Below are 13167 nucleotides of genomic sequence, written 5' to 3' on the forward strand. Positions count from 1 at the left end.
CCAATTAGGCCACTGTGGGTTGGCTAGTGGGCTATTCCTCATTGGGAAACATGATGATGGTTGTTGTGAGTGGTGTGGAGTCTCCGAGACTGTGGTGCATGTTATGCTGCACTGTCCAGTATATAGTGCTCAGAGAAGTGATATGTTCAGTGGGTTATCTAAGATAGGACTTATTAACTTTTCTTTGAGGACAATATTAGGACATGGAGCTTACCCCAAGGAGAGGGCTCGGTTGGTGACTCGATTTGTAATACAAACTGGTGTTTATTACAGAATTTAGGGAAGAGCAGTTGTAACGTCCTTTTCCTTTAGGCGAGCATTCGCCACGCAGTATAAATCTACATGAAATCTCCTGACCAGTGGAGGGCAGCAATGCACTAACCGTGCCCAGTCTGCCAGAAATAACCACAACAACAACACTCGGTGCCAGTCCTGTCCTGCCCTGTCGCCCGCTCTCTGGATTACTCCTGCTGGGTCTTCCCTGTCCCTGGTCCCGTCGTGCTCCGGCCCTGGCTGTCTTCGTGCCCGCTCTGGACATCTCTGCTTGGCTTGCCCTGGTCTCGTCCTGATCCTGTCCTCGTTCTGGTCCTGGTTTCCCGTCCCAGCACCCTTTGATGTGCCTATCGACCCGTACCCGCCCGACTTAAATGAGCTGTTCGAACGGCATAAAAACATAAAACGACATCAAAAACGACGAAAAGACTTTGCTGTGAAAATGACATGAGAGTGGCACTTGCCAAGGTGAAGCCATACATTACTGAACTGGTCTCTCAAAGGCAACAGCAGAAGTTACATTGATTTGCAGTAAATATTCATTATTATTCTAGCCTGATGGAAATTAGGTGATGGGTGTGAGTTAATATGTTAAAAAATAATAAATAGCATAAATACAATAAGTTCATTATTGGAATACATAAAGTTAAAAATTAAAATCATTTCAGTGTGGTAGTATTAAAAAAGGTCAAGTCTTTGTAAAAAGGTATGTATGTAATTTGTTGTGAGTTCATGCATTGTATTGGTTTTATTCTTTGAACACAGTAATGTTAATGCACGGTTCATTTTGTGCACCAGTAAAACATATAACATGTGACTTGAATTTGAAAATAAAAATTTCAATAAAGAAGGGTTCGGTGAATGTGCATATGTAACTGGTGGTGTTCAGTATCTCCAACAAGGTTAAGAACCACTGAGCTAACACATTACGAGGTACGTGGTCACATCGATCCCTCCAGACCCCACTACGCGCTCTAACCGTGTACATGTTTTTCACATCTTGAGTTTCACACTAAAACTGCAGCTCAAGTCAAGGTCGGAGAAGCTGATTTCTGCAGAACTGTTCATGAGCTTATCTTTGGACTTGTGTGTGTTTGTCAATGTGTGTGTGTTTTGGTCTAAACGGTTCCAGTAAAGTTTTCTCCTGATAACAGTGTGTGGCCTGTGCGTTCAGAGGAATAAAACAACTGATGTATTTAAACTAAAACTGGACTTATCTGGAAACACATACGCATCATTAAAGAGGAGATATTTACTTCTATGGGGTATTAAAGAGCAGGTATTTGGATTATTAACTGTAATACATAACATGATTAGACCACCATGTTTCCTTTTAAAAATGCTATATTCACCCAAAATAACGTATTACCATGTTTTATAAGCTCTTTATGCACTCTGAGTCTGCCCTTCCGTTGCGCTAAGTCACCCACCTTTCAGGGTGATATCGCAACAAAATCACTATATTAGTATTAGTACTTTTAGCAGTAGCAGAGCTAGCTGCCGTGTTCCAAACAGGAAGTGATCATGAGCGCACTTCCGGCTCCACTGGTTCCAATTCACTTTCTGTGTAAAAACTGTGTCCCCTCTCTCTCTCATTTTTGTCTTAAATATTTGTATTAACCCGCTCTACATGATCCTTGGCTTTTAATTTCATTATTGTTTCTGTAAATCAAGATATGAACATTAATAACAGACAAATCAGTTACCTTCTTTCCCTGAAGTTGCTCCTGCTAGCATTAGCAACAGGTTTGATTGACAGTGTTGCTAAGCGCCGCTCCCAGCTAAACCAGTGGTGCGGGCGGGAAGGGGTGTTACCTTCAACAGCCTCACTCTGGATTGGCTCTTTGGTTGCTATGATACCCAGACTCGTATTTCCAAATATGCGACTTGGCTCCAGATTAGCTGTTATATTCGTTAGCCTCAATGAGCTTCATTTGGAGCTGAAGCTGTAGGTGATGTCACACTCACTCAGTCACTTCTTAACAAAGTCTGTGGCTATTAGACTGTGTTGTAAGTTAATGGTAGCAGTAGTAGTAATAGTAATGGAGTAGTTTAATAGTAGTGATGGTAGTAGTAGTAGTAGTAGTAGTGCTTACATGTCTGAGGAAGCATCGGCCTACTCTGATTGGCTCGTCCACGCACCGCTCCAGCTCTGGGAGGAAGTGATGTCGGTGGAATTCGTGTATCTTCTCCAGGTTTGAGAACACTGCCCCCTTCTGGCCCCTGAGCTCCTGTGGCACGTCAGGTCGCTCCAGCTCCGGACAGTAGTGTTCCCGAACGAAGCCAAGCGCACGCACATACTCCCGCTCTGTGGACAGGAGCTCGGAGAGGATACAGCTAAGACGCCTGGAAAGGAGACAGGAACGGACAGTCAGAGGGGGATCTTAAAAGGGGATATTTTATTGCTATGGGGCATTGACTATAACACATAACAAATTTAGATCATCATGTTTACATTTATTGTTTTGAAAATGCTATATTCACCTAAAACAACATATTAACATATTTTATAATTTTCACTTCTGTTTTTGACGCTCTGAATCTCCCCTCCCTTTGCTCTCTGTGCTAAGTCCCTCACCTTCAGAACACTATTACAACACAATAAGCTGCATCCCACTACTGAAACTACTGCACATCAAGTTTGTCAAGTTGCTGTGTACAGTTTTGTATCATGTTTTAGTTTATTTATGGAGAATTGTCATGTGAGAGCATGGGTTATGTAGGCTGGTGGGCAGAGTCTCGTACAGACTCGTAGTGCTAACTGTAAGGAGGGTTTGAATATGGTCCGAGAGAGATCGCTAAATTACTCAAACATGCATGGATGACATCTAAAACCTCTTCAGACATGCTTTGGATGAGGGAAAAGCGTTAGAACATGGGACAAGCTCAGACTTCAGGTGAACCTAAACATTTGGAGACAGTGGGTCAGAGCTGTCAAAATGTAATTAACTGATTAACTAGAGTAATCAGATAACCTCACTGAGAGGTTATCTCATTGATTTCTGGTCAAAAAACCCAGTGACACGTGTCAGTGAATCAATGTATTGAGTAACTGTTGTATTTGGAAGAGAAAATACCAGGAATTTTAAAATAACTCTTTGAGTGTTTGAGTTTTGTCCAAACCTGCACATGTGAAGATGTGAGATTACTCACATCAGATGGAACTGTTTACATGAAATTTATAATACCGGTAATCTGATGACTCAAAGAATCGCACTTTTAACACTTTCAATCACTGGGGAGGTGATGCTAAATGTAGGAACTACGGTGTCTCCGTTAGTCTTTAATCTGAGTTTTAACACAATCTGACCATTAAACGCTGACTTTCTGAACTCCAACAGGTGAGTTGATTTGTGCTGTTAAACAAGTCCCTCTCAAATAACATTACGGCCACAAGCTAGCTAGAATTAGCATTAGCCAACAGTTTTTCAGTGAGTCACTCTCACCTTTTTGTGTAAAATCAAACTCCTAAACAGGACCATGGACGCTTAGATTGATCAAGGGCTCCTGAACATGTGCTCTTTAAATAAAGTTTGGATTTTTTCATACAAATTTCTAATGTGTTCATTGTGTCACTATGGTAACTGCTGAACATTCTGCCAATAACGACACATGTAGAACATCCCCAGTGCAGAAAAACAGCATAAGCTACTTAAAAAAAACTTGTTTCTATGTGGCTCAGAGGTAGAGCGGCACCTCTGTACCTGGAGGATAAGCCTGTACCATGTGAGATGCCACCACAGACTGTGTAAAGACGTGACTAAGTCAGTGGAACGTCACCCACAGCATTCAGCTTCAAATGATGCTCATCGAGGCTAGCAATTATAGGGGCCAATTTGGAGACAAGTTTCAGATTTAGAATTTCGACCACGAGTATCATAGCAACCAAAGACCCAATCTGGATTGTGGCTGTTGAAGGTAATGCCCCTTCCCACCCGCACTGCTAGTTTAACAGGGAGCGGGCGCTTAGCAACGCTGTCAATCAAACCTGTTGCTAACGCTAGCAGGAGCATCCTCAGAGGAAAGAAGGTGCCTGATTTGTATGTTATTAATGTTCATATCTTGATTTACAGACAATAGTGAAATAAAAAAAAACAAGATCATATAGAGTGGGTTAATATGAACATTTAAGACCAAAATAACAAGTTGCTGCAGTTACAGAGAGAGGGGACACAGTTTTTACACAGAAAGTGAATTGATCACTTCTTGTTTGGCGCGCGGCTAGCAGGTTAGCTATGTCCATTTATACATGCAGACTATGCTAGCAGGTTAGATATGTCCATTTATATATACAAATTATGCTAGCAGGTTAGTGATGTCATTTATATATACAGTCTATGCTAGCTCAGGTTGGACATCGCATCTTTGTCAAATGGCCCCAGGGCACGACTCATATCAGCACCTGATTGGATAAACTCGCTTAAAGATGCACTACGTAACTTTTCTGCCGAAGAATCTCTCATCTTTCTTTGTCTCCACAGTTTGACATCTGTTGCCATGGAGACAAGACAAAACCAGCACGCCAAGTTACAGATTAGATCTGCAGAGAGGCAAGCCCATTCATAATAAGAATGCATTTGTTTCTGTATTGTTTTGTTTCCAATTAAAACATTTGTTATGTAATAATGCAGGACATGTACATTCTCCCTGTTAGCCAGGTCACTTGTCCACAGAGCTGACTGAGAGAATAAAGATCTTTGAACCATCAAATCCAAAAGTAAAAACCCCACATCCCCTGGAACATTCTGCAAACTGCTTCTATACTAACCAGAGTGGGCAGCTTCTTCGATTACATCACATTTAAAGACGAGCACACAAGATAATAAAACACTTTGACACATGCGTGACATCACTACTTACTGTACATTGGTTCCATTGTTTTGAGCTGGGCTGTGGATCGTCTCAGTGGGAATGTGGTGACCTCTGGGACTGACCCCTCCCTCTCCATCGCCTCCGCCCCTTCTCAAACCCTCCAGTGGGTTACAGGGCAGGGACAGCTTCCTCCCCGACTTCGGATGCTCCTCCCTGGGAACTTTTTGACAAACGTTTAGATCAGAGAGGAGCGTGAACTTTGGCTTGAACTTTGAGCCTTCACTGAGGGAGCGGCCGAGTTGTTTTTGGAAGGGGAATTCAGTTTTGCAATGCGTCAAATCAGCCTCGCTGCTGTGTTCTCTTGGCTTCTGTATGACAGTTTCAACACTTTTGTCCTTGCCGTTTTCCTCGCTGGCATTTGCACTCCCACCATTTGGATTACGTCCATCTGCAGAGCTACACAACTCCTTATAAGACGTGACAGCGCCATCTTGAACGGTTGGCTTGCTCTCTTGACAATCTGCAGAACTCTTGCTTGTATAAGCTACACAATTCTTTCTCGTGAGTTGAATTTGGTCCAAAAGTAGCTGTACGTTTTGGCGGCGTTCCCAGGCAGCATTCCACACCCTGGCTGCTCCCGGGGTTAAAGAGGGAATAAGGGATTTGATGGATTGGAAACGTGAGGTGCTGAATTCAGCTCCTAGTTTAGACTGATACATGTGGAGCTGAGGGGAGGGGTCAGGAGGAGGGGAGGGGTCAGATGTAGGAGAGGGATCAGATGGAGACAAGGAGCAGCCGGTGTCAAGTTGGGACAGGAAGTCAGAGCACTCCTCAGCAAAAGACGAGACCTGTAAATGAAACCAGACTCTGAGTTAGATATGACATAATTGGCAGAACTCAAGTCTATTATTATGTAAAGGTGCACTATGTAAGTTCTCTGTCTCCATGGATATGTTTTTGCTTTGTCTGGAATGTTCCACAGTATGGCATTAAATTGACAATGTTTTATTACCAATAAAAATCAGATATTGGTGCCGATACTGAAAAAATTGGTGGATCAGTGGTAGATTCAGTCGATATCCTGGTTGGACATTTAAAGAAATGTAACAGACTCTTTTTTACAGAAAGTCTCATAATGTTCTAACTTTTATTCACATGAAGTTGTTCTGTGGTATCTTGAGAGATACAGTGGGGCATAACAGGATTTCGTCAGCCACCAATTGTGCAAGTTCTCCCACTTAAAAAGATGAGAGAGGCCTGTAATTTTCATCATAGGTTCACTTCAACTATGAGAGACAGAATGGGGGGAAAGAATCCAGGGAATCACATTATAGGATGTCCTAGATTCTTTGAGGACATCCTACAATCCTACAACATTGTAGGGTGGAAACATCATGATTTGAGACTATTTTTCTGCAAAGGGACCGGGACGACGTATCCGTGTAAAGGAAAGAATGTACGTGCCATGTATTGTCACATTTTGAGTGAAAACCTCCTTCCATTAGCAAGAGCATTGAAGATGAAACATGGCTGGGTCTTTCAGGATGATAATTATCCCAAACACATCGCCCACAACAAACCAGTGGCTTCGTAAGAAGCATTTCAAGGTCCTGGAGTGGCCTAGCCAGTCTCCAGATCTGAACCCCATAGAAAATCTTTGGAGAAAGTTGAAAGTCCTTGTTGCCCAGCGACAGCCCCAAAACATCATTGCTCTAGAGGAGATCTGCAGGAGGAATGGGCCAAACTACCAGCAACAGTGTGAGAAAACCTTGTGGAGACTTACAGAAAACATTTGACCTCTGTTATTTCCAAGAAAGGGTTTATAACAAAGTATTGAGATGAACTTTTTTTATTGACCAAATACTTTTTTCCACTATAGTTTGCACATTTTTTTTTTAAATCAGACAATGTGATTTCCTGGATTCTTTCCCCCCATTCTGTCTCTCATAGTTGAAGTGAACCTATGATGAAAATTAGAGGCCTCTCTCATATTTTAAGTGAAAGAACTTGCACAATTGGTGGCTGACTAAATTATTTTTTCCCCACTGTAAGTGACAGTTACATAACACTTTTGGACCAGTTTTCTCTTTCCTTATTTTGTTTCAGCCTCTGGTATCGGTCGATATGGGTGTTTTGTGTAGAGGAACTTTGTGTTGCTTTGGTGTCAAGTTACTTGGGATCCTGGGTTTTGTATTTCACTATTGTGTCTGTAAATCAAAACATGAACATGGCTATGACTCTTTGACTCTTGGGCTCTTTGGCTCTTTTATCTGTGAGATCTGGTCACATCTTTATTTCACCAGCACCAGGCCAGGACTAAACCAAGACTGAACCAGGACTACTCAGGTGTTCAGTATTCTGTTAGTATGTACGTTTCAGTATGTATTTTTCCATCACTGTGTACATGATAGCTATAGCTAGTAGTAGTACTAGATACTTGGGTGTAGTAGCAGTGGAAAAGTATTACCTGAGCCCCAAGAATCCTCACCTGTTGACAGAAGGAGTACACCTGCTCCAGAGTCTGCAGGTCTCTGTGTCGCCTCTCCGCTCGCACCATGAAGTCGGCCATGTTGGATTGGAAAGTACTGACCAGTGTGTGCAGTACTGTTGCAGTAGGACTGGACTCTGTGGTACTCTGAAGTATTTTTACTGCGTTCTTCATCAGTTTAGAGGAAGACTCCTGCTTCTCCTGCAGACAGAGGAATGTGTATATATGAAATACACCCTTTGAAATGCTATCTGTGTCTATCTGAAGACAGAGAGAAGCAAAAGCACAGAGAGAGTGAGAGAGTGAATCAGAGGAATGTGTATGTATGAAATACTCCCTTTGACTCTCTGTGTTTACTCAGACTAGAGAGAAGCACAGAGAGAGAGTGAGAGAATGAATGAGAGAGAATGAGAGAGTGAGAGAAAGAGAGAGTGAGTCAGAGAAATGTGTATATATGAAATACCCCCTTTGAAATACTTTCTGTGTTTACAGAGACTAGATCACATATGTCAAACTCAAGGCCCGCGGGCCAAATGTGGACCTCCACATCATTTTATTAAGTTAAAAGGTATGATGTTCTTAAAATGTCATTTTATCAGGAGATATGCACTGTTACACTGCCATATTTTTACATCTAGGAAGATGCATATGTAATATTTGTAACTTGAATAAGTAATAAATACAGAAACACTTCATTAACGAGTTTAAAAAGTAGTTAGATTTATTTTACATCTGGCCCATTGAGGGTAGCCATTTTGCTAATGTGGCCCTTGGTGAAAATGTGTTTGACACCCCTGGATAGAAGCATATAGCACACAGACAGTGAGAGAGAGTGAGAGAGAATAAGAGAGAGGGAGAAAAGTGAGTGAGAATAAGAGAGAATAAGTGAGAGTGAGAGAGAGAGAGAGAGAGAGAGAGAGAGTTAGAAAGAGTGAGAAAGAGTAAGCAAGAGAGACAGTGAGAGAGAATGAGAGAGTGAAAAAGAGTAAGAAAGAGAGAGTGAGAAAGAGGGAGAGAGAGAGAGAAAATGAGAGACAGTGAGAGACTGAAAGACAGAGAGAGAGAGTACTGAGAGAGTGAAGGAGAAAGTGAGAGTGAGAGAAATTGAGAGTGAGAAAGAGCAAGTGAGAGAGAAAGACTGAGAAAGAGTAAGCAAGAGAGACAGTGAGAGAGAATGAGAGAGAGAGTGAAAAAGAGTAAGCAAGAGAGACAGTGAGAGAGAATGAGAGAGAGAGTGAAAAAGAGTAAGCAAGAGAGACAGTGACAGAGAGAGGTAAAGAGAAAGCGAGTGAGTGAGAGAGAGTCAGTGAGAGACTGAAAGACAGAGAGAGAGAGTACGCGAGAGAGTGAAGGAGAAAGTGAGAGAGAAAGTGAGAGTGAGAAAGAGAGAGTGAGAGAGTAAGAAAGATAGACAGTAAGAGAGAAAGTGAAAGTGTGAGAGGGTGAGAGTGAGAAAGAGAGAAGGTGAGAAAGAGTGAGAGAGTGAGAAAGAGTAAGAAAGAGAGACAGTGAGAGAGAGGGTGAGAGAGTGAGAGACAGTGCAGTAGTACTACTAGTAGTAGTAGTAGCAGTAGTAGTTGTAGCAGTAACAGTATTCTTACTCTGGCCTGGGTGATGAAAACTTTAAAGTGCTCTAGTGCTTGTTGAGCTGCAGACAGTGTCTCCTCTAAAGGCCATGACTCCTTCAGAACCTGCTCCGCCTCTGAGCTCCACCAGCCTCCAGTCTGTCAACAAAACAACAAGCAAATAAACAAAACAACAAACAAAACAATAAGTAAAACAACAAAATAAAGATGGATAAACCTGAACACACAGCCAAATATAAAGCGTTTTTATCTTCTGTAATTCTCGTGTGCTGTTAGCATGCTAGTTGTTGTTAGCTTTTCTATGACAGCAAAACACTTCACATAAAACAGGACCCACCTCAGACACACAGCTTTCGGCCTGTCGCAGACAGAGCAGTGCCTCCAGGCGCTCCAGACTCAGGTTTGACTTAATGACCAAAGAATGAAGCTTCTCCTCCACAGTGTTATAGAGCTGAGACGCCGAGTCCAACCAGTCCCTGAAATGAACGAGACCCAACAGTTTAAACATCACAGTGTTACAGAACAGAGAGTCTGTATAAATAAGTAGACTCAGTCAGTGTGTTGTCACCCACAGCTTATCGAGGCTAGCGGTTATAGGAGCCAGTTTGGAACTGAGTTTCATATTTGTAATTCTGACTGAGGGTATCATAGCAACCAAAGAGCCAATCTGGAGTGAGTCTGTTGGAGGTAACGTCCCTTCCTGTCCACACCGCTAGTTTAGCAGGGAGCAGATGCTTAGCAACGCTGTCAATCAAACATGTTGCTAACACAAACCAGTGAAAGAAGGTGCCTGATTTGTCTGTTACTAATGTTCATATCTTGATTTACAGACACAATAGTGAAATAAAACCCCAGAATCATGAAGAGCGGGTTAATACGAACATTGAAGACCAAAATGACAAGTCTGACAAACGCGGTGGCTAGCAGGTTAGCTATGTCCATTTATATATACAGTCTATGCTAGCAGGTTAGCTATGTCCATTTATATATACAAACTATGCTAGCAGGATAGCTATTTACATTTATATATACAGTCTATGGTTCTAAAACAATAATAATGAGTGTCTAAGATGGATTTAAGTGCAACCAGGCTGAGTGATTTTAGACCAGGGCATCAAACATCCCTCACAGATCGAGTATTGGCATCGAGTATCTACTCTCTTCCTTAGTATCGATATGGCATATTGTGCATATTTGCGGTGGTGTTTTACCTGTAGTCATGGGAGTGGGGAAAACGGGGCTGATCTTTGCGAACTCGAGCCAGGATTGAGCCTCCCTCCCTCTGCAGAGCCACGAGCCCAGGGTCCCTCAAAACCTCCAGCATGAGAGCCCTCTGCTCCTCCACACACAGCGCCACCTCCTGGAACCAAGACAGCACAACAATATCAGGATTTAAGTCTAAATCTAAGTCTACTATTAAAAGGCCCATATTACGCTGTTTTCTGATCTGTGTTATAATGTCCTCACCACAAACAGACGGAGTTGTGTTTTGCTTCATTCACACATGTTTAACACACAACCCTGCATATTTAAGCTGAGTTCTTCTCTCAAACTGAAAACTCTGTTCCACCTTGTGATGTCATCATGTGGTAATACAGGAAGTGCTCCACTCTGTTTTTAAACTCCATATACCTTCACTAGAATCATTTGGATGCTAAGATGACAGAAATAGAGGAGGATGGGAGGGCATCTGACACAAGAATAGTGGGATGGGAGGGCATTTGACACACAGGGATACGGGAGGATGGGAGGGCATCTGACGCAGGTTAATAGTAGATATAGTGTATGGATTTACCTGAGCAGTTTCCAGCTTCCTAGCGCCCTCTACCTTTTGGATGGCTCTCTGCAACAAACTGTCTGCTGCCTTCAGGTCTGACAAGAAAGGAACTATTCTCTGCAATAGAAATAATACAATAAATATATTTAATATATACTATTTCATATATTTTCTGTATAAATAGCAATAGTAAACAAACAAAGAAACATGTAAACAAACAAAACATAAACAGTTTTACAATTTGATTTCATTTAAAGATGAAGTTTCTAATGTTTATGAAATACACAAAGACACACAACTTTTAAACTTAAATGGTCAATATTTATACCTTTACCTGAGTTTTCCTTTAGAGCTGTTTAAACAGTTTATAGAGAAAACCTTCAGTTCAAGTCAGTCAAGTCATAGTTACAAAGGCCACCAGCAGATGGCGCTAGGCCTGTATTTACACCAAAAACTATTGAACATTTTGAAGCTGAAGCACATGATCAAATGTTTTTTCATCAAGAGTCACCACCTCATTAAAACACAGAAGAGGTCCAGGGCCACATTTACACTATTTTACACTATATATTCAGATGCTTGGTTTATTTTTGTATTAAGTTGTATTTTACAGACCCTGGTTCTTGTTTGTAAAATGTGTCTGTTGATCCTGGTTCTTGTGTTTTTACCTGGTGCAGTTGGAGCCAGTCCTGGAGGCAGAACACAAACGTCCCTCCAAATGCCGCACTCAGCTCACAGCTCTCCACTGTTTTATTTAGAGACTTTAGAGACGACACCACATCCATCTGAAGCATAGAGAGGCAGGGGTCAGAGGTCAGAGGGTGCATTCATGATCTGTCCTGTATCAGTGTGACACCTGTAGAGCCTGCAGCACTACCCCTTTAAAACACATAAAACATATACATACCTGCAGACCGCTGAGCTTCTCAGGTCTTGGACTGGAGTCTTTATCCACAAACTGGACGATGCAGTGGACTGTGTGCAGAGCCTGCTCCTACACAACAGGAGCAGGATTAAACTCAGAGCTTTATGAGACCATGGAGTTTTATATTTAAATATTTATGTTTATTTGCTCGTATGCATTTTTATGCTGAATTGTCTCCTATCCTCTCCTGCTGCACATAACTCTGAAGAGTCTGAAGAGTGCAGGGAGGGCTCCCTCTTGTGGACATGCTGAGTACTGAAGCTGCCTCAGGGGATTTTACTCATTTTGCAGGTTTATTCAAATAATAGAATATTTGATTTTTTTTAGATTTATTAAAAACATTATAGAAAAAACAGAGTGACTTTTGTAGCTCTGTGGTAGGCCTGACTTTGGAAATGAGAGCCACGAGCAGGGCCTGACAGGGTGTGTGTGGGGGTGTGTGTGTGTGTGGGGGTGTGTATGCGTGTGTGTATGCGTGTATTTGTGTGTGTGTTACCTGTGCCATGAGCAGGGCCTGGTAAAATGGAGGAGGAGGATTCTTCTTCTTGGAGTTTATGATCAGAGTCAAACCCAAGTCTGACACTTCCCTCCTGCAAATAATATCACTCAGTTAGAAGTACAAAGTAGTAGTCTTGTCATGATACTAAAGGAACAGACTTGATACTTGATACCGATCCTGATACCACGCTGATAAAAACCCTCTTTGTTTAGACTCTGTGCTGTTCCACATTAAATGTTGTACTTTGTGTTCTGTTCCCATGTGTCTTATATCTGTGTAATCCCTCAGTGTCCAGTAGGTTCATAGTGGTCCATGGTCCTGTTTAGTCCTGGTTTTGTCCTGGTTTAGTCCTGGTTTAGTCCATTAGGTTCATAGTGGTCCATGGGCGTATTCTAGTCTATGTGTGTTATACTTGTAAAAGATGCAGCTCAAAATCATTATAAAAAAATTCAGGAAACATTTGTTTCTGTCAAGGAGACTTTTTTAGTATCGATACCTGTGAAACATGAGAATCAAGTTTTGATACTAGTTTTAATGTCAATTAATATCTGATTTTTGATACTTTTAACAACTTTTTGGAAACTCCTACTCTCCTGCTTCTCCATCAGGCTAACATAACCCTGTCAAACAGGGACGGGGGGTGAAGTGTCTTGCTCAAGGGCACAGCAGCAGTATGTATGTGGTGGGAATCATCATCACTCTAAATGCTGTTGAAAGGTTTGTGTTTTGTGAACTCCTAAAATATCCAGGTGCTAAATATCTGTTTTCACCAGAGCAGTGAGTGATATTCACACGTCTCCCTCTCCC

At 41.9% G+C, this 13167-nt stretch overlaps 2 protein-coding genes across 2 annotated transcripts in view; both read right to left on the bottom strand.

The window, feature by feature from the left end:
• LOC117371276 (pleckstrin homology domain-containing family G member 4B-like) overlaps window positions 1-13167 on the bottom strand; it is a 54002-nt gene that overhangs the window by 15642 nt on the left and 25193 nt on the right. The window contains exons 7-16 of the mRNA XM_033966923.2: window positions 12358-12451; window positions 11844-11930; window positions 11605-11721; window positions 10955-11053; window positions 10371-10519; window positions 9497-9635; window positions 9175-9297; window positions 7574-7774; window positions 5134-5933; window positions 2370-2619 (exon numbers count right to left, since the gene is read on the bottom strand). Coding sequence (XP_033822814.1) covers window positions 2370-2619; window positions 5134-5933; window positions 7574-7774; window positions 9175-9297; window positions 9497-9635; window positions 10371-10519; window positions 10955-11053; window positions 11605-11721; window positions 11844-11930; window positions 12358-12451 — 2059 coding nt within the window. The remainder of the gene's footprint in view (window positions 1-2369; window positions 2620-5133; window positions 5934-7573; window positions 7775-9174; window positions 9298-9496; window positions 9636-10370; window positions 10520-10954; window positions 11054-11604; window positions 11722-11843; window positions 11931-12357; window positions 12452-13167) is intronic.
• The window catches only part of LOC117371523 (gastrula zinc finger protein xLCGF3.1-like), a 60051-nt gene continuing 54694 nt past the window's right edge, over window positions 7811-13167 (bottom strand). The window contains exon 4 of the mRNA XM_055222093.1: window positions 7811-7820. The gene's annotated coding sequence lies outside the window, so the exon portion shown is untranslated. The remainder of the gene's footprint in view (window positions 7821-13167) is intronic.

Source organism: Periophthalmus magnuspinnatus, chromosome 5 (genome assembly GCF_009829125.3).
Source record: "Periophthalmus magnuspinnatus isolate fPerMag1 chromosome 5, fPerMag1.2.pri, whole genome shotgun sequence".
In the NCBI taxonomy this organism is placed as follows: Eukaryota; Metazoa; Chordata; class Actinopteri; order Gobiiformes; family Gobiidae; genus Periophthalmus; species Periophthalmus magnuspinnatus.